The sequence below is a fragment of the Leucoraja erinacea genome, chromosome 15 (genome assembly GCF_028641065.1).
Source record: "Leucoraja erinacea ecotype New England chromosome 15, Leri_hhj_1, whole genome shotgun sequence".
Taxonomy (NCBI): Eukaryota; Metazoa; Chordata; class Chondrichthyes; order Rajiformes; family Rajidae; genus Leucoraja; species Leucoraja erinaceus.
Window position 1 is genome coordinate 7,535,134 of NC_073391.1, and position 21,925 is coordinate 7,557,058.

The 21,925-nt window shown below is 43.4% G+C and overlaps 1 protein-coding gene across 3 annotated transcripts in view; it reads left to right on the forward strand.

Moving 5' to 3' along the window:
- Positions 1 to 21,925, forward strand: part of LOC129703923 (cilia- and flagella-associated protein 46) — a 219,745-nt gene that overhangs the window by 116,307 nt on the left and 81,513 nt on the right. For all 3 annotated transcript variants that reach the window (XM_055646637.1, XM_055646638.1, XM_055646639.1), the window contains 5 exons: positions 1,254 to 1,418; positions 2,291 to 2,439; positions 2,872 to 2,970; positions 7,620 to 7,734; positions 8,772 to 8,924. In XM_055646637.1, coding sequence (XP_055502612.1) covers positions 1,254 to 1,418; positions 2,291 to 2,439; positions 2,872 to 2,970; positions 7,620 to 7,734; positions 8,772 to 8,924 — 681 coding nt within the window. The remainder of the gene's footprint in view (positions 1 to 1,253; positions 1,419 to 2,290; positions 2,440 to 2,871; positions 2,971 to 7,619; positions 7,735 to 8,771; positions 8,925 to 21,925) is intronic.

Sequence of the window (21,925 nt, forward strand, 5' to 3'; positions counted from 1 at the left end):
TGTGTGTGTGTGTGTGTGTGTGTGTGTGTGTGTGTGTGTGTGTGTGTGTGTGTGTGTGTGTGTGTGTGTGTGTGTGTGTGTGCTCGAATAAAAGATATGCTAACGGTAAAAATGTTTACATATTCTGGTACAGATTTTTCCAGTGGAGTCCGAAATCGCCTTATCTGAAAATGTCATGCTTTATTTCTCTAGTTATTAATGAAAATGCTCAAAAATCGGACAAAACTTTGAAATAAAAACAACTCTTTTGCTGATGATGTCACAATGGATCTGCATGCCTGCCGTCTTGCTCACGCTGAGTGACGTCACCCCTCACCGCTTCCTCCTCCCCCCCCCCCCCACCCCGTTATTCAAAAGACGAGCAAGTCGGGCTCTGGATTCAAGCCGCCGAACTCGCAGTCCTTTGGTTGACGCCAGCTCTGCTCCCATCCTGCTCTCCCCCCCCTCCTCCTCCTCTCTCCCCCTCCTCCTCCCCCTCCTCCCCCCCCCCCCCCCCCCCTCCCCCCCCCCCCCCCCCCCCCCCCCCCCCCCCCCCCCCCCCCTCCCCCCCCCCCCTCCCCCCCCCCCCCCCCCCGCTCCCCCCCCCCCCCCCCCCCCTGTGATGTCTGGGTGTGGAGACACATGTTGTACTATGGGTACACAGGAGTCTGCAGATGCTGTAGGCTGGACCAAAATGCAAATGCAAAGGGAGAAACAGTGTTCTTGTTAATAGTAAATCTGTGAGCTCAACCATATAAAGCATGGTTATGAAGAGATCTGAACACAAGATTTAGATTCTAAATGTAATGTAGTGCTAGATTAGAATGATGGATAGGTGGGAATAAGTGTGTCAGAATTGGAATATGAGAGCTTTGAATGAGCAGATTTATGATGAATGGAAGATGGGATGCTGACCTGGAGAACATTTGTTTAGAGTAATCAAATAGTGGTAAAGGTTTCAACAGCAGATAACTTGAAGAAATGGTGGTAACAATGGAAGATGTGAGCAACAAGTCTGCATTCTCAAGCCATAGCTGTGCTGCCACTTTGGCAGAATTATATTCTGGGTTTAATAATGGATTTGGTAAATAAGACAATAGCATTAATGCAAGAAAGGCAATGTTACTACATTAAAACAGAATACTGGATATACTTAACTGGTCAAACTGCATCTGTTCAAAGAAAAGTGGAGTTAAGGTTTCAGGTCAAAGACCCCACATCTGCATTATTGTTTTACCTGTTTTGATTTCGGGAGTATATTTCTTTTCTCATAGTCAACTACTGATGGTCGAGATAAATCAAAATCAAATATACCACCTGTTACTGTGCCGACTACTCTAGAGGAATGGGCAATGTATGTATGTCCCAGTGAAGTTAAAGAAGCCTTCAAAAAGGGTTCAAGTAATTGCCTGATCAACAAGAATAATATCCTGAAACCTGTAAGTATAAGAAATATTTTACAAAAATCACAATCATTCTGCAATTTGTCATGTTAATATAAACATGAGAATCTGAATTTTCTGATCTTTTCTGATAATCATTTTTGGCAAATTAGAAGTATAGTATATGAGTGTTTGTGTGTGTGTGTGTAAGATATGGGCGTCTTGGTTAAAACGCACTGTATGTGTGTACATCTGATGCTGGGCAGCATACTCTCAGATGTGTGAGATTTCTACAGGGGCAAATCTGTGGCTATGACAGTCCAGGTAATCAGATGGTAATTCAGTGAGTCGGTTTTACAGCACTGACCTTGATCAGATGACTGGTGCTATGTTTTATTTCCCACATAGGAACAGATCTGTTTTCCTCCTCAACCACATCCACTGTAATATTAAGCTCTTCATTATTCCTTGCTGACCAAAACATTTACTGCAGTCAACATAACTGCAAAATGACTTCCTGTGGTGGTGAAAATATTGCCCACAAAGCTTTTTTAAGAGCCCAAGTTCTTGGCTAGGCTAGCATGGTAGAAAACCACCCTCTACTGTCAATCACACAATATAATTATATACATTTTGCACAAACATAATCGTTCCTAGTCCTGATTGCTCTGAATGTTCAATATAAACAAACAATGAACTTAGATATCCATAAAGACAAAACGAAACCTTCAAAATACGTGTTGTTGCAAGATGACCACTCAGCTAAATGCATTGATTGACAACTCTAAATCTCGCAAACCAATGCAGCAAATGCTTGTATCCTGTTCTGAATTGTTTAAATGAAATTGCTCAACAGCAATGTTTTTTTGGGGATTTAAATTAATGCTATAGTTTCCACAATACTGACTGATTTATTTTTATTTTGAAAGACCTACAGTTTATTCTACATGGATTTATTGGTGAAAGAGTTGCAAAGCCTATCGTATACACACCTGACATTGCCCATTCTTCAGCTTGAAGAATTAATTGCCAGTGAAATACTGGATAACAAGAGTCTCTCTGATTTATACCATCTCAGGTGATCTTTTAATTATTTTCGAAACATATCTAACAAAATATTGTCCAAGTATTCTGTGCTGTGTTATCTCTTATTGTTTTGGGTGAAAGCAGATTGTCTATTTCACTTAAAATGGTGGGTTCAATCCCAAGGCATTGCTACAGATTGCTCCCCTCACCCACACTATAATAACCTATTGATTTGACTCGTCTTGTAATCCAAAATTGCCTCCTATATTGTATTGCTCAGCAAACATATGTATCTATCATTTTCCTCCATGCTAATATCTATTGGTTCTCAGTTTCTTGTACCTTAAAGTTAACTTTTGTATTCTATTGCTTAAAACCATTGATTGTCACGTTTTCCGTAATCTGTAAAATGTTTGCACATTCAAAAAAAATGTATAAAATGAGCTTTATTTTAAATTACCAATCATGCATTTATTTTCCACAGGATTGCCCAGATATGTTTAGAGTTGAATTTGACTCAGGCTGCTCAGTACCATGAAAAAATACCAGGATCAGTATTCATCTACGATACAGAACGGGCTAAGTATATTATTTTGATATTATTCAGTATACTTTAGTTCACATTTACATTAAAAAAGTAATCATTTTCAGAATGTGGATGTACCTGGTACAAAGATGGATATGGCATAACTGTGTGCTTTATAATTAGTGAAATGTATCCAATCTTCATTTGATAAAGGATCTCATTCACAAGGTAATTGTTGTTCATATGGTTTGATCTACATGGAAAGGATATAGGAAAATGGCATTCCTTGAAAGTTGTCACAGGTAGATAGGGTGATCAAAAAGGCTTTCGGCGCATTAGCCTTCTTCAGTCACAGTACTGAGTATAGAAGTTGGGTCTGAAGAAGAGTCTAGATGTGAAACGTCACACATTCCTTCTCACGAGAGATGCTGCCTGTCCCGTTGAGTTACTCCAGCATTTTGTGTCTCCCTTTGATTTAAACCAGCATCTGCAGTTCTTTCCTGCACATATAAGTTGGGAGGTCATGTTGCAGTTATATAAGACATTGATGAGGCTACATTTAGAGTATTACTAGACTAAGTGGGACCCGTTGGGTCCCAGCATCAAGAAGGCTGGTCCTCCAATGCAATATTCCACCTCTCCACCAATTCCAATATTGCTGGCCAGTGGGGGAGTGTTTCTGCAGCGCTAGTATGGGTGTTGTGGGCTGAAGCGACTGGTTTCCAGAGGGCTAGTATGGACATTATGGGCCGAATTGATTCTTGGGCTTGCGGCTCAGTCACTCAAGCCTGTTGTGCTGGCAGCTTACTGACTCACGGCTGGTGGGCTGGCAGTTGACTCACGGCTATTCCTTGAAATTCCATTTCAAGCAGAGTGCAAGGCTACCAAATTCAAGTGCAGTTTCATACCACTTCAAGCTGGGTGCGAGGCCACCAAATTCAAGTGCAGTTTCATATCACTTCAAGCAGGGTTCAAGACCACCAAATTCAAATGCAGTTTCATACCATTTCAAATAGGGTGCAAGGCCACCATAGTTAGTGCAGTTTCATACCATTTCAAGCAGGGTGCAAGGCCACCAAATTCAAATGCAGTTTCATACCATTTCAAGCAGAGTGCAAGGCCACTAAAGACAGCAAGACGTGTCCTCGCCCTCCCCCATCTTGCAGAGACTGAGCCATGCCCACACTTCCAGGGTTTAAAGTCCCTCCCATCTAAAGGGACGTAGCCTTCACGGCGTGATTGACAGGAGAGAGAATCTCAACATTTTTTAAACACTAATAACTTTTATTTTTCATCGATGGGAAAAATCCTCGCCACCTGATGAGCAGGGGGGGGGGGGTGGGACGGAGTAAGATGGCCAAAAATCATAGCCGTACATGGTATTGTTTTTTCTAAAATCAATCTACAGTGCAAACAGGAAGTGGTCAAAATTATACTTTTAATTATATAGAAGGCAAGGCTACTTTAGCATTTTCAAAGCAAAGGCAACTTTAGCATTTTCAAACCAAAGGCAACTTTGGCATTTTCAAACCAAAGGCAACTTTAGCAGTTTCAAATCAAAACAGACTTTTGCGTTTTCAAACCAAAACACACTGTTGCATTTTCAAACCAAAACACACTTTTTCATTTTCAAACCAAAACACACTTTTGCATTTTCAAACTACATTTTCAAACCTCATTAAGGGCCCTCACAAGTCAGTAAAACCACTCACAGTTTAGTAGACATGTGTTCAGTGTTATTCACAGCTTAGACTGACAATCGCGACCTCTCGCTCCCCCATCTGAGAACTGAGGCACCTCCACACTTCCGTGTTTTATAGTCCCTCCGGAAGGGGTGTGGCCTTCATGGCGTGATTGACAGGGGAAAGAATCTCAACATTTTTTAAACGTTAATAAGTCTTTTATTTTTCATCAATGGAAAAAATCCTCATGTCCTGCGGAGCGGAGGGGGACTCTGAGTAAGATGGCCAAAAATCGCAGCCGTAGGTGGTAGCGTTTGTTCTAAACTCTGCAGTGCAATAGGAAGTGGTCAAAATCAGAGTTTTAATTATATAGATTTCTGTTTTGGCCACCATGTTTTAGGAAAGATGTTGTCAAGCTGGAAAGGGTGCAGAGAAGATTTATGAGGGTGTTGCCAGGACTCAAGGGGCGAGGTTGAGCAGGCTAGGACTCTGTTCCTTGGAACACAGGGGGAAGAGTGCTGATCTTATGGAGGTGCACAAAATCATGAGGGGGATTAAGTAAACGCAGAGTCTCTTGCCCACAGTAGGGAAATCTAGGGATATCATTTTAAGGTGAGGGGTGGAAAATTTAATAAAATAATACCTGAGGGGTAACTTTTTTACACCTAGGTCGGTGGGTATATGGATCAAGCTGCTGCAGTAGGTAATTGAGGCAGAAACTATTGCAATGTTTATGAAACATTTAGACAGGTACAAAGTACTGGCGGAATGCCACGGTTCAGGAAGCATCTACGATGAGAATAGGTGACAACAATTTGGGTCAGGACCTGTTTTCAGAATGATTGTAGGGAAGGGAAAGATGAAAATATGAACTGTGGTGGTATAAAGCCTGAAAAGTGATAGGTGGATACATGTGAGAGGGATGATTGGCAGATGGGCGGAATAGGGGGCAAATGGATGTCAGATAATGAAAAAAGATGTGGAGTGAGATATAAAACTTGAAAGAGGGATATGAGTGGAAGACAACTGGCGAGGAAAGTTTAGATTAGTTTAGAGATACAGCGTGGAAACAAGCCCTTCGGCCCACCGAGTCCGTGCCATCCAGCGATCCCCGCAGATTAACACTATCCTGCACACACAAGGGACAATTTATACATACACCAAGGCTACATATCTGTACGTCTTTGGATTGTGGGAGGAAACCGAAGATTTCGGAGAAAATCCATGCCGTCATGGGGAAAACTTACAAATGGGCAAAGCCCATAGTTGGGATCGAACCCGGGTCTCCGGCGCTGTAAAGCAGCAAATGTACCGCTGCACAACCGTGCTGCCCTGGGAGGAATAAAAGAGAAATGTGGAACTTGGGGATAGGAAATGAGCAGATGGAGGAAAGGAAAGGAAAGGAACAGGATGGCTGGGAGTGATGGGTGATGGTGCGAGAAATGAGAGTGCACTGGAGCAGGGAAATGGAAGGAGGCGTGGGGGTGTATTGCATGAAATTGGAGAATTCAATGTTCATACCGCTGAGTTGACAACCTATGTAAGAACATGTTAAGTCGACGGAGGTTAAACAAAGTTCCCTTTAAGTGCACGATTCAAGGATCAGAGGAAAAAGATTCAAAGGATACAGGGAGGATGTGAGAAAATACACTTTTATGCAGATCTAGAAATTGCTTTCCATAACGGTAGTGGAAACAGAAAAATCAAGACTTCCAAAAGGGAATCAGACAAGTGATTGTGAAAAATAATTTACTAACTACAGGAAAAGAACAAAGAATGGGACTGACTGGATTGGTGTTCAAGGTAACATGGACTTGGTTGGCCAAATGAGATTTCCCTGTGTTGTAACACATTTTGATATAAATAATTTTATGAACATCCTCTAGAAACTGAATTTACAAACTCTGGAAATATCATTGCTTAGTACTATATTCAACCTCATAAATATTCAGTAAAAATAAAGACAAACCCATCCACAGTATCCATTTTGACATTTTTAATTTATTAAACTCAAGCAATGATAGTTGTAGGATAGGAACAAACTCCTATGTCTGCAATGGCGTAGAGGAGAACCAGACAGTACAATAGCTTATGGAAGGACCGTTCAGAAACCTGATAACAGAAGGGAACAAGCTGTTGTTGAGTCTGGTGGAGCACATATTCAAGCTTCTGTACCTTTTGCCCCATTAGCTCCCTGCTCTTAATGAATTTACCGTTCAAGGCTGCCATGGAATTTTCATGTGTATGTTTGCATCTGTGTGTTTGCATGTGCGTGTGTGTATATATGAGCGGTGGTTTTGGGGAGTGGCCTCGTGATGGCTGCCCTGGTTAAAAAGCACTGTATGTGCGGACATCCATGGCTCTGACGCTGGCAATGTACCCTCGGATGTGTGGGATTTCCACAGGGTTAAGTGTGTGACAGTCCTGGAATTCAGATGGTAATTCAGTTTTACAGCATTGACCTTGATCAGATGACTCATGTTATCTTTTCCTCCCACATTGAGAACAGGTCCGTTTTCATTCTCAACCACATCACTGGAATGTTGGGGTCTTCATCCTTCCCTGCTGTCCTGAAAGTCTACTGCAGCCAACATAGCTCCAAAATGACTTAATGTAGTAGAGAAAATATAGACCACAAGGTTTTTTTAAGAGCCCACATTCTGGCACCATATATCACTAGATCAGGTTGATGTGGCAATACTTATGCATTAATAAGTGGTTAATTGAAGGTAATTTTAAAAAATAAAGTATTATTCATGTGCATACTCTTGCCGAAGCTAGTGTGGTAGAAAACTTGGTAAGGTGACAATTACGTATGGGATTCCTATTCCGGACCATATCAGTAAATTTGACATCAAAATAAATTATTGATCAATATTTTAATAAAATATAAGTAAAAGCTGTTTTCAGATATCTACAATGCATTCCTCAGATAATAACGTGTAAATAATTAACTGCAATTACCCAGAAATAATTGAAATCTTGAGTAGTGAAAATGTTTAACTTGAATGTTGTGTTCTTAAGATGCCGGGAAGCGATTGCTCGAATGAAGGATCTACAATTAGGGTCTTCACACGAAAGCCTGCTAACTTCACATGGCAACGCAGCAGTGGCACAAACAGCCTCTAACAGTGAACTGGTGCGTCATTGCTCTAATACTACTTTATGCTATATTCATCACTTTTGTTGTGGTGGTTAAAAGTACGGTTGTAAATGAATCTCTAGAAAAGCACAGAGACTACTGTAAAAATAAAACTGGCAGGCACTATGGATTCATTTGATCACATTTTCCAAATCAATAAATAATTTAATGGAGCTTCTTCAATACACAGAGTTATTTCTCCTGCAGCTTAAATTATGTAATATGGTAATGCCATCACAATATGAATATGCTATTGGTAAATAAGTGCTTGGCTTTGAACATGCCCTCTATCAAACAGCTGGAGAAACAAACAATGGTGAGATGGCAGATCTAAAGGACTCTTTCCAGAGAAAGCACAGGTGTATGGATTCAATCATTCAGTTTGGTCATTATTACAGAGCTGCAAATTAATGAGATCTTTGGAAAAGTGACAAATGTGTTCTTCACATTTGCTTTCACTTTCTGTGCCCCTTCAAGCCTCGCATAAACTAAAGTAGGGATAGTCGTCATATTCTTCCGAAGGTATTATTACTAACTTTAATATTATGCATTGCTACTCAATTCTTCAATATAGGAGATGGACAGGAAACAGAAAAAAGGCCCCGTGATCTTAATATCCAACTGAAGAAAAATGTTTTAAAATGAGATAGAACAGTGTCTTCATTGTCCCGATATGAATTAAATAAGTTAAACTTGATCAAAAAACTGCAGATAGTGAACATACTAAGTTCCTATATCATTTTTTTGGCATTTTTTTCTAAGGCATTTACAGTCTGGATTTATTGGAAATGGATGGATCATTCAAATTTATGAAAAGACTTGGAAAAATTGAACTTTACAATGCATTTATATCTTACCTAGTTCAGATAGGAATTGATATTGGTTATTTAAAATGCAGTTGCATTTCTCAATGCCAAATGGTTTGTGGAACTTACAGAAAATAGACATAAATGTATGAATCAGAGTATTTAAAAGAGTTTGTGCAGAAGAGTTTGTGAATGGTATCTCTGAAGAAATTATTTTTGAAAATACAGACCATGCATATGTCTTCACCTGTACTAACCAGAAAGAGATTGAGTGGTGTTTCTGTTGTGGATGTGTGGATCAATAAAGCAGAGGTACTACTGCATCTTGGATTTTACCAGCCTGCCAGAGCTCTGTTATCGGAGGCCCACAAGGATGCAAAGGTTAGTTTACAGCTGTGTCTGATGATTTAGCACTGTTATTAATGATTTCTGTGTGAAATTAAAGGTCTTGAAATAAATCAAGATTATCTTTTGAAGTAAAGGTATCTTTTTATCTTATGAGTTCCAGTTTAACTCTTTAATAATTATAAAAGCTGCAGTTGAAAAAAAGCAAAAATAATTTTCCTGCAGCAATTCTCCACAAGAATGTATTTTCAAAGATTTTGAAAGGCGTGAATTGAAGTAGACCTCAGTGGCTTTTATGGCATGTTAAAGAAGTTTTGAAAGTGGAGAGGCAATATTGGTGTTTCTGCGGAGAAGATTCGAGATTGTTAGGTCATGCCAAATATATAAGCAGCAAAATAATTAAGCAGCAAAGTGATTAAGCAAATTAGTAAGATTAAGTGAGAATTTACCAGTTTGAAGTTCGATCTTTATTTTATGAGGAGTTACGATGAGGGATTACATGAAGAAGGCCTTCAAACCGCATGTGCGTCAATCTTCAAAGCAGCGGTGTTAAATCACAGATAACAGTTGTTGAACTAGAATAGTAAGATTAGAGCTGACTAGAATTTCGAGAAGATCTTTATGTTATGAGGGTTGGGAGCGGAGGGCACGTAATCCCTCATTGTAACTCCTCATAAAATAAAGATCAAACTTCAAACTGGTAAGTTCTCGTTTAATCTTACTATTTTACTTCGGAGTTACGTGAGTGACTACATGAAGCTTTTGAAGCTCTGTAATTTAATGCCATGGAAACGAGTCCATGCGTCACACACTGCATCAGTTGACCAGGATGAGTGAGAAATAATTAATGCATTCAAACATAACATAGATAAAAATTGCTGAGAAAATAATAGTGACCCCTCTCACCCAGGGGGAAACTGTAAAAAATAACCTAAAACAGAACTAGCAAAAGTCCCCGGGCTGGTGATAGGTTTGTTATAAAACCTTTGCTACGTCAGTTGATTAGACCATCCCGCAGCCGCTAGAATGCGGTCGAGAGGGACGTCCATATCCCTCACTGCTGATGTACATGCAGCCCTGGTGGAATGAGGTTTAAAAGTGTCAGTATCCACTCCTACAGCTGCCAGAACCTGATTTATCCATCTTGAAATGGTCTGCACTGTAACCTTCCTATGAGGTTTGGTGTAGCTGATGAATAAGGATAATCCGAGCCTCTGAGGCTTTTAGTGACCTTAATGTATTGTAGTATGTGAGATACAACACACAACCGTTGGTCTAAGGGGTAAGCCATAAAACTTAATTTGAGCCCCAACATCCCTGGTCTGCTCTGCTTTATTAGGTCATCAACTAAAAAGGTGAAGTTGTCAAAAGATGTAACCATGCGGTCCAGTCTAAGTTTGTTCAATGTCTGGACCCGTTGTGCTGAGACCAGTGCCATGAGCTTGACTACCTTAAGTGTGAGATTAGGCAGAGACAGAGATGAAGGTGGTGCCCACTGACGGAGCAGTGTGAGGACCACGCTCACATCCCATATCTGTGCCTAGGGGGAGTAGAGTTAAAAATGCCCTTCCTAAATCTGGTTATTAATGAGTGAGATCCGACAGTGTGGTTCCATGACTCCAGCTATAAGTAAGATGATAAAGCACTCCTAGCACTATTTATGGCACTATAACTGAGTTTCTGGTCGTAGAATAGTGTAGAAAGAAACTCCAAAACATCCGTGATGGAAGCCAAATCATATGAAATATTTGAGAGAGAGCAGTACATCTCCCATTTCCTTATATGAGTGATGTACTGTTTCTGGGTGCTCTTCCTCCAGGCCAAAGTGATCACATCTACCGTACGATCTGAAAGTCCGAGCCCCAGGAATGGTCTCCTCAGAATCTGCAAACCAATAAATTTATTCGGTCATGAAGAGGATGGCTTTCCCCTGTCACAGGATGTACCAGCAGATTTCTGCTTTTGGGGCAGCCATAAAAGGCTGTGTAATCATAGCTAGGACAAGTGGGAACCAATGCTGAGTAGGCCAGTCTGGTACTACCAATATGCCAGAGGCGGTGTCTTGCTTGATCTTGGCCAAGCATCGACTGATGAGGCAAAATGGGGGAAACACATACAAGAACTTTCCACCCCAGTGTAGCGAGAATGCATCTACTGCTATTGCCCCTGGGTCTGGTTCCCATGAAATGTAATTTGGTAACTGATGATTTAGTCTGGATACAAACAGATCAATGTCCGGTACACATACCGAATGACAATGTCGTTAAACACTTCATGATTCAACATCCATTCTTTGTGGTCATTGAATTCTCGTGACCTGGTGTCCGCCACCATGTTATATTTACTTGGCAAGTAGATAGCTGAAACCCAGATGTTTCTCATAATACACCACTGCCAAATGAGGTTAGACAATTTATCACAGGATACAGACTTACTTCCACCAATGTGATGAATGTATGCCATTGCTGTAGTGTTGTCAACCTGAAGTTGAACATGCACATGATGCATATTGCTACAATAAGCCTTTAGCCCATAGAGTGTTCCCAACAACTCTAAGTAGTTAATACCATGTGACTAAAACATCAATGATTCCTGCAGATTCCATCTGCCAACGCAGCTTGAGACGGTGTTGGTAGCACCCCAACCTAGCGCACTGGCATCAGTTTGCAGGATAACTGGTGGTGTATCAACTAAAATAGTACTAGAGCAATACTGAATATTGGTCTTCCACCAATTGTAACTCAGCAATGGCTTCAGCTGGCAACTGACTGGGTCTATCAAAGTGACCTCTATGAAGTTTGAGTGCCTGCTCCTTTGCACATTGTAGGTTTTGGTAGTCAAAGGCCTGAACTGAGCAGCTGGGAAAGCAGCCACTAATTTGCCAATTATACTAGCCCCATGTCTCATAGAAGGTTTGTTCTTAACAATGAGGTTGCTGCAGGCTTCAATTAATTCTAAATGCTTGCCACAAGGCAGAGTCACTGACAAGTGAATTGAGTTAATGGTGAATCCCAAATAATAAATTACTCTAGACAGTACCAATTTGGACTTAACTGGATGGATTAGGAACCCCAGTCTCTCATACATGAGTTTGGTAGCTGACACAGATAATTCAGCTAATTCCATAGTCTTCCCAATGATTAAGATGTCATCCAAGTATGCCATGACTATATAATTCTGTGCCCTGAGTAGCCCCAGGACTGGTTTTAGCAATTTAGTGAATAGTCTGGGGGCTGAGGTTAAGCCATTAGGCAATGCTTTAAACTGCCACAATTGTCCCATCCAGCTAAACTTTAAATATCTCCTGTGGTCTTTATGAATGGCCACCGAATAGTAAGCATATTTGACGTCGATGCATGCCATGTAACATCCCTTGGAAACCAGTTGTTTGGCAGTAACAAAGTTTTCCATTTTGAAGTGTTTATATTGCACAAAGGTGTTAAGCTCAGTCAAATCAAGGATGATTCGACATCCTCCATCCTTCTTTTGCCGAGTAAATATATTGGACACAAATTGGTGAGACTCATGACTCGATCTCAATTACCCCTTTCTTGAGTAAAGATTCGATTTCAGCTTGTGCATTCGCACACTCCTGTTGTGAAGGAACAAAAGTGCGGCTTGGTGTATGCTGTGTGGGTGGAGGTGAATTGAAAAGGAACTCAACTTGGAAACTTGTATACTGCGTAGTATAAACGGGTCAGATGTTATCCAATGCCATTCATGTAAGAAAAATTGTAATCTCGCCCCAACTTGCAACTGACCCATCAAAAATGTGTTACGCAAAGAACCAGACTCACTTACCTCAGTGGTTATCGGCGGTATGGTGTTTGCTTCTGCCCCCGAGGTCGGGGGGTTAGGGCTGTTGGAGGGCGCCATCTGCACATCTTGAACATGGCCTGGCTTGGGCCCTGCCCTAAAAAAGGTCTCTGTGCCTGTTGTTCTTGATGCCCACCATATCCGGCGAATCGTCTGGTGTACAGAGGAGGATAGGGGTACTGCCGCCGGAAGGATGAAGTCTTAAAAGGTGTTGGGCCCTTCATAAGGCCGACTGTTTTTGCCTCATCATCCAGCTCCCTGACCTGCTTAGGCAGATCTTCCCCAAACAGGAGGTTTGGTGGTTGGATGTTCCCGGCCTTACCCAATGCTGCAAATTTTGGGTTCAGAGCAGGACGGATGGCATTCTTTCGAAGTCAATTAATCTCAAAATGTGCATTGCACATTAATGCCATGGCGTCCTGCTGAACATCAGAGAGGGGCCCCCCCATCCACCGACCTGGCAAAGGCTGTGATGCCTGAGGCAAGTAATCTTAACTTTTTTTTGTAGTTTTACCTCCTGGGCTCTGACGCCCCTACCCCCCAGTGTGTCCCCAGATGGAGTGATTCACTGCCGGGTCATTCAATGAGGCACAGTTTACTGGGGTATGGTATTTGGTAGTGGGTTCCTCCATAACCTGATCTTGGAGCTGTGAGAGGCCAGATAGTTAATGCTCATGGCTAACTCCTATCCCAGTGGTTCCCCTGTATGGGAAGGGATGGCAAATTTGGATGCCGAGGGGGGTACTCCTGAGGCTTCCCCTCATGCCTTGAAGCATGCTCCCCAGCTGTGCCTCCGTAATCTTAGTCAGTGTAAAACTAGCCTCGTATGCTCCCCTCCTCAGAGAGGGAGAGATTGTGCCTGGGCTCAGATAGCTCCCTTCTTTGGAGCATATCTCTTTGGAGCAACCTCTCCATTAGGTGCTCCAGGTGGGTCAGTCGCCCAAACACACTGCCCATAGAAGGAAGAGAAACCTCCTGGCACGACTCATCCAAGTCCAGGGCCCTGACAAACTTCCTGGTGGCTTTAGGATGCATTATTTTTATATCATTTTTGATAGCATAGAAGCAATCATGAGTCACATATACTTGTTTACCGGGTTAACTTTTGTGATCTAGCATTCAGTAACTTTCAACAGAGAAACGGGCTTCCTTATCTATGTGGGAAGATATGGAATCTCGGTGTACCCTTGAGTTCATAAGCACTTCTTTGTATTAATTGAACTTTTGATTCCTGTGCTAGACAGGCCAGGACAAGGTTGCCCATAGAGTCAAAAGTTCAATTCCCACAGAGTGAAGTGCTGCCCATGTTGAAAGACAAAATGGAAGAACAGTTTAGTTCATCCCACAATTACCACAATCCCCCCTTATTTCCTAACAGGACAATCATAAAAATGTTAGTCAGTATTATCAGTATCACCATGCAGGGATATATTCATGAGTTGCATGATAGCGTGATCATCATTATATTGAATCATAATATGTTGTGGTTCAGCACTGAGAGAGGTGTGCTGTTTTAATAAGCAGAGAGCTCGAATGAGGCAGTGTGATAGCTGGAACAGTACATATATGGTGACAACAGCGGCCAAAACGGTGTTGTACTTCCAGCGCCACCGGTGTTGTACTTCCGGTGGCGCTGGTGCCAGCAGCCTCCACCTACAGCCCGGTATCTTTTTGTTTTTTTGTTTATTTAGTTATGTAAAAGTGTGTTTTTTTGTGGTTTTTTGGTGTCTTTATGTGGGGGAAGAGGGCACGGTGCGGGGGATACCGTCCTTCAGCCGCTTCCTGGTGAGGACGCAACTATTATTCGAGTCGCGTCCTCGCCCCCCCCCTCCCCCCACAGCGGCCTACCTACCTGGATTGGCGCGGCCTTTCCTGCCGGGATCGACCGGAGCTCCAGCAGCGGCGGGACAGCGCTGAAACATCGCGGGGCTGGCGATGCCTTACTGGGGGTCGCCGTCTGGAGCCCGGAGTGCTGGACCTGCTCCACCGACATCATGGAGCTGCGGTTTGCGGAGCTCCCAACGCGGGCGGCGCTGATGGACAGCGCGGGGTCCTGTGACTCTGCCCGGCTCGGCCTGTGGACTCAGGAGCTGCAGACTCCGGCAGCAGGAGGCGGCTGATCAGGAGGTCCGGGCCGCTGAGGAGGAGGATGCTCACCGTCGGGGTTTGGCGTCAGCGTTCCACCAGTCCGGCGTGAGGGCCTGAACATCGGGCCACCCGGGGCGGCGACTGCGGGTGCTCGGAAGGCCCCGTCCACGGATGAACACGGAGGGGAGGCTGGCTGGACTATGGTGCCTTCCTCACCTTGGTGCCATTTATGTTATGTTGTGTCGTGGATTTTCTGTGTTTGTGCTTTTTAAAAAAATTTTAATTCAATTTCAATTTTATTTTTATTATGTTTTATTATTTATTTATTATTTATTTTTATTATTTATTTTTTATTTTTTTGTGATTTTTTTATGATACTGCCTGTAAGGGAAATTCATTTTGTTGTCTCAAATTGAGACAATGACAATAAATTTGAATACAATACAATACAATACAATACAAAATAATAATAGCATATTTTTAAATGGTCTTAAAGAGCCCTCCAGCCTAGTTTCCCAGGTCAGGGAGCCACCCCCCACCAGTCAACGGGTTTAATTTCTGAGATGTTATGCAGGAGTGGACATGGTCTTGAATAATCCTTACATCAGTTTTAATTTGTTTGGCTTGGTTAGAGAAGAAATAGCAGGATTCGTTGAGGGCCGCACACACTGCCCTCTGGGCCACTTGGAGAAAGTCCAGAGCCAATTGATTTTAAATAACCATCAAGTACAGAGACTGGACTTCAGAGTGAAAGGACAAACTCACGTCCACTGTCATGTTCTCTATTTGTTCCATGGTGGCTAAAATGTTGATAATTGCCTTCTCCAGCGTATTTACTCCCAGGCCACGTATTGGCGTGCGGAGGAATTTGTGGAACCATGTATTGCGTCAACAAGTGGGTTTTCAACCTCTCCCCTGTGTCTAACCTTCCCTGGGGATGGCTGACCATGATTCCTGATCAAGTGAGTCTGGAGGCTTTTAACTCCCCAAACATTAGGAGCTACATATCCCATGGTACAGGTCCCAATCCAACTTGTAGGAAGGGATGTAAAACCATTGTCTTCACATATCCAGAATACCCCGTGCCCAGGATGAAGTTTTACATACAAAGGCATCGGAGATGTCCTAATTCTTTAGGAAACGGGGGTTTCCCACTTCCATTATCAATGAGGCTCACTAGGATCTCCTCGATATCCCGCAGCTCTGCTCTTGCTCTCCCTCCCTCCCCATTCGTAACAAGGACAGAGTCCCCCTTGTCCTCATCTTCCATCCCATCAGCCGTCGCATACAGCATATAATCCTCCAACATGGATCCCACTACTGGCCACATCTCCCCATCTCCTCCCCTTTCTGCTCTCCACAAAGACCATTGCCTCTGCAACTCCCTGATCAACTCATCCCTTCCCACCCAAATCGCCCCCTCCCCAGATACTTTCCCCATCAACCGCGGGAGATTCTGTAATTATGCTCCTATAGTTTACCCCCCTAGTCTAGTTCAGTAAAACACTGAGTCAATCAACTGTTCTTTACTCTTACCAAACACAAACAAACTCCCTTTACAATACCTAACCACCATGGGTCCGATCCTTGTCTCTACTCGTCCAAGCCCTTCAGCCACGTACGAGCAGGCACCTCCAGCAGGTCACACGATCCCAAGTGCAACTCCAGAAGATCAACTCCGATCCATGTGGGGTTCACTCTTTTATAGGTCATCGGACGCGTGGCGCGAAACTATATGGGGGGGGGTCTGCCCCTATCACACATATCTATCATATTATACAGTTATTGACAGTTCCCTAACACAATTACAAAGTACCCCCATTACAATGTTTCCACAGAAGCTTCTAGAAGGAAGACAGTTAACTAAAGTAAAGAAACATTTTCCCTGGTTGTATAAACAATTTGAACAATGCTTCACACTTTAACCAATCATCAAATAGCAGCACAAACACTCTGCAGCATAATTAACAATGCCTTTTTATACCCCCCTCTATAACCAATCCTAACCATGCATTTGCAGACCTGCTCAGCTCTTCTGCAAAAACCCTCATACATATTAACAAAGGAAGGACATCTGGACCTCACCTTATCCTCAACTTCCATCTCGGTTCCAGACTCTTTGGAGCCGTGACTCTCAGTTTGCAACTTTCACAGAAAGAGGCCAAGCGGGCCCTGCAAAGACAAAGATCCTCCATTTTGTGATCTCTTTAATTTAGCCAATATTAACAATGCAACACCTGTCCCTTCACCTCCCCCCTCGACTGCATCCAAGGACCCCGACAGCCTTTTCAGGTGAGGCAGAGGTTGACTTGCACCTCCTCCGACCTCATCTACTGTATCCGCTGTTCCAGATGTCAACTCCTGTACATCGGTGAGAGGTGCAGACTTGACGATCATTTCACTGAACACCGCCGCTCATTCCGCCTTAACCTACCTGATGTCCAGGTTGCTCAGCACTTTAACTCCCCCTCCCATTCCCAATCTGACCTTTCTGTCCTCTGCCTCCTCCATTGTCAGAGTGAGGCCCAGCACAAATTGGAGGAACAGCTCCTCATATTTGGCTTGGGTAACTTACACCCCAGCGGTATGAACATTGACCTCTAACTTCAAATAGCCCCTGTTTTCTCTCTCTTTCCATCCTCTTCCCCTTCCCCTTCTCCCACCAGTCGTACTGTCTCCGACTACATCCTATCTCTGCCCTGGCCACTCCCCTGACATCAGTCTAAAGAAGGGTCTTGACCAGAAACCTCACTCTTTCCTTCTCTCCAGAGATGCTGCCTGCCCTGCTGAGTTACTGTTGCATTTTGTGTCTACCTTTGATTTAAACCAGCATCTGCAGTTCTTTCTTGCACAGAGTTGATGGGTTATTGTGTGGCACAGCACACAATGGAGAGTGATGGGTCTTTAAGGAGGGCTGTCTCATGACGTGATGCTCTGGCAGCTGTGACATGCTGGGCTGCAGCTCGGGTGAGTAATGAAGCCACTGAGTGTGGTACATGTAATACTGTGGGATGGCCGAGCGTTATAGCTTGGGATGTAATAACAGCGTGATATGCGGCGGTGACAGACTTCAGGCATTGAGGGAGATCGCGTGTCACAGGATCAATTTGGATGCTGTAATAGGCTTTAGGTTGAAGTCCGTTACCATGGTGCTGAGTTAGGACTGATTGCAAAAACCCCCGGTTCTCAGTAGCGAAGATGTGAAATGGCTTTGGGTAATCTGGCAAGCTGAGTGCGGGAGGAGATGCTAACATGGACTTTAGTGTGTCAAAGGCTGCGTTATTGCTATCAGTTCATACGAGGCACTCTGGTGTTTCTGGCATAACTAAGTCCTGAAGGTTTGGGGGGGGGGTGGGTAGGGGGGTGAGGGGGGGGGGGGGGGGGGGGGGGGGGGGGAGGTGGGAGGTGTATAGCTAGCAATCAACTGCTTATAGTATCCCACCATCCCCAGGAAATGCACAAGTTCCTTCTTCAATATGGGTTTAGGAATTTTAAGAATGGCTGTGACCCTCTGTTGTGAAATTAATCTTGATCCCTCTGAGAGTACATGGCCTGTATATATATTACACTAGTCTGGCAAAGTTGCAGTTTGTCCTTAGAAACTTTGTGTCCCTTCGTGGCTCAGGATCGTTAAAGGGAAAAGGGCCTGTCCCTCATAGGCGAGTTTGTTAGGCGATTGCCGGCGACTGTCATAGTCTTAGCAGGTCGTCGAAAAAACGGCGACTGGAACCCGCCTACGACAATGTCTATGTCAAGCTACAACAACCTACCACCTAGTCGACGTCAAGCTACGGCAAGCTACCGATAACCGGCGACCCATTAGGACGTCCACCTACGACCACACAGGCGACAACCTACGTCCACCTGTGACAAGCTACAAAAAGCTATGACCCTGTCGGCGACAACTGAAGACAATTCAGTATGTATCACCGGTTGACGTAGGTAGTCGCCAATGAAATTCATCGGTCAGCACCGGCGACAACCTACGACAGCACCTACGTCAGGAGAAGTCAAGCTACACCTAGTCGACGTCAAGCTACGGCAAGCTACCGACGGCGTCAACCCACTGTCGCCGAAAATGTTTGAAAATGTTGTAATGTTGAAAATCCAGCAGCGACCAGAAAGATGCTACGACTCTTTGGGCAACCGAGGAGACTACGCATGACCATACAGGTGACACTCCGGCGACCATGTGGTGACAGCCTAGTCGCCTAAAAAACAGCCTAAGTGGGACAGGCCGATAAGACTGTCAGTCTCAGATGCTCGGAGGCTGCGTGAGGCTAGAAGAAGGTCATCTACATATTGTATCAGCACTGTTCCTTCATAAAACAATATCTTCGAGGTCATGTTGTAGCACTTGTGAAAATATGGTGGGGCTTTCTGTATATCCTTGTGGCAATTGGGTTCACGTGTATTGTCGCCCCTTGTAAGTGAAAGCAAATAGGTATTGGCTGTCAGGGTGGATTTGCACAAAATAAATGCACTGCCTGGACCTATAACAGTGTAATGAGTGTAGTTCAGAGGTTTACGAGTAAGTACAGTCACTGGATTAGGTACTACAGGGTAAGGCTGGAATCACACAATTGGCTGATTCGCGAAGGTCTTGAACAAATCTCCAGGCATATTATGTCTGACTTTTCAACTGGTAAAATAAGAGTGTTGCAGGGGCAATTATCCCGTGATCACTCAATTATTTAATTACAGGGGCTATGCCGCCTTCTACTTTTGGGCTGAGTGGGTATTAAGATTTTCGTGGCAGAGGTTTAGTTGTGACTACCCTGACGTTAAAAGGTTTGGCTGAAAGAATGCGGCCAACTTCATTGGAATACTTTGCCCATAGGTGGGGGGGTACTTGAACCATCAGATCTTCCCGCAATATCATTTGAAGTGAATGTTTTGTTCGAGCACGGTGCTCAAAAACATATTCACAATCAATGGATTGGATATTTAATCGGAAAGTGTTTGTGTCCAGAGCAGCTAGCTTTTCCCCCATTACTTCAAACTCCTTTATATCTAAATTCTTGGAAAGTCTCAATACCATAGGCCCAAATCTTTGATTTTGTATCCTTTGTTAATATAAAGGGCTAAATGGGATGCAGCATTTCCATTTCTTTTATATAACCACAGTTGATCCAAACGTAATTCAACTGCTGCTGCTACACCTTCTGCCCCTCAGTATGTAGAAGTAATTTTAAGCTGAGAAGTCAGTGGAGGCCAATTCTCTGGATGCTTTCAGGAGAGAGTTAGATAGAGCTCCTAAAGATAGCAGAGTCAGGGGATATGGTGAGAAGGCAGGAACGGGGTACTGAATGTGGATGATCAGCCATGATCACTGTGAATGGCAGTGCTGGCTCGTAGGGCCGAATGGCCTACTCTTGCACTAATGTCTATTGAGCAGTTTACAGTTGCCATGGCAAGAAGTTGCATACATGTCATCTTGTCATGTAGGGTCGTAATAGGTTGTGCAGTTTAAGTTGGTGTGCCAGTATTGTGGATTTATTGTACATCCGAAACTAGAGAGCTCTTCAACCTTATGCAGCAGTTGGCATGGAAAGATATCAGTCAATATTTTTCAAAACCAGACTTGAGCTCCTTGCTCTCTTTCTGAGACTAAAAGAGCCATAACGCGACTATACCGTGATTCAGGAATTTGAAGAGTCATTCCAGTAAGAGAACGGTGCATCCTAGCTTGCAAAATACAGTAGGTCTCTTCCCAAAAGAATGACCAGTCCATCTTCTGCAATGAGGAACTGGTGCTCACCCTTTATGCCTTGGACGTCAGGTGAGACTTTTTCTGATAGTGGTATGGACTTTTTCTGATAGAGGCTGTCCCGCAACGCTGACAACATTTAACGATGAGTTCGATTTTGGCAAATGAGGTTAGTCTAAGGATCGCACCATGGAGTGTGTCGCCCCAGTGACAATGAGGAATTCTTTACTGAGGCAATTAATTGTGAGAGTGGTTAAGAGCTCTCTGCATACTTGGGTCTGGAATATCAAGTTGTAAGAGTTACTCACAGTAAAGGGGGTTCACATTGTTAGTGTGAACATTGGGATGGTGTCCCTGGTTAGTGTATGAAGTGTCACGGAACAGACAGCTTTTTAACCCAGTGTCCATATTGACCACAAAGAAAGCAAGTTACTCTTACTTGCCCCCCCCTCCCAGTGACTTGGCTCTACCCCTTACAAACATTCTTCCCTTCGGGGCTTTACGACCCACAGTGTAAGATGCCTCTACTAGGATATTTCCTGGTTTCTCATTAACTCTTTGCTGCCATTCTTCATTCTGGCGCTGACAATTTTGTAAAGTAGACACAACATCGTGCTTATATTTCCTTTCCCATTTTACGCAAGTTACACAGATCATTTGTTTTAGATGTTGCAACCCGTGCACAATAGTACTGACTAAAGCAGATTTGCCTGTGTCTGGTTCTAATCCCGTATATTTTATAAAGGTACTATGGACACAATCAATATCATTCCCAAAGTCCTCGGATTGCTTCTGAACAATATGATAAATCTTTCCCCAGTCTATTACAACTGAATAATATTCACGTACCGCTGTTTACAAAAGAGTAAAAAAGTTTGCAATATCTTCCCAATTAAATTTTGTTTGAATAATTTTCCATTTAGTTGAATCAAGCATCGCATCGAGAGCCACATCAACATCACTTTTGGTCTCCCTAGTCCTCACCTTTCACTCTATCAGCCGTAGCATACGGCACATAATCCTCTGAGATTTTCACCATGTCAATGGGATCCCACCACTAGCCACATCTACTTTCCAGCCGTTCCTTCTGCAACTCCATGATTAACTCATCCTTTCCTACCCAAACCATCCCTCCCAGATACCTTCCCCTGCAGCCGTAGGAGATGCAACACGTGTCCCTATACCACCTCGACTCTTTTCAGGGACCTCAGCAATTCTTTCTGGTGAGGCAGAGGTTCACTTGCACTTCCTCCAAACTCATCTACTGTATCCGCTGTTCCAGGTGTGGACTCCTATATATCGGCGAGACCATGGGCAATCGTTTCGCTGAACACCTTCGGTCACTTCGTCTTGGCCTATGCGATCGCTCAGTTGCCAAAAATTTTAATTTCCCCTTCCCATACTGACCTTTAATCAGACTTTA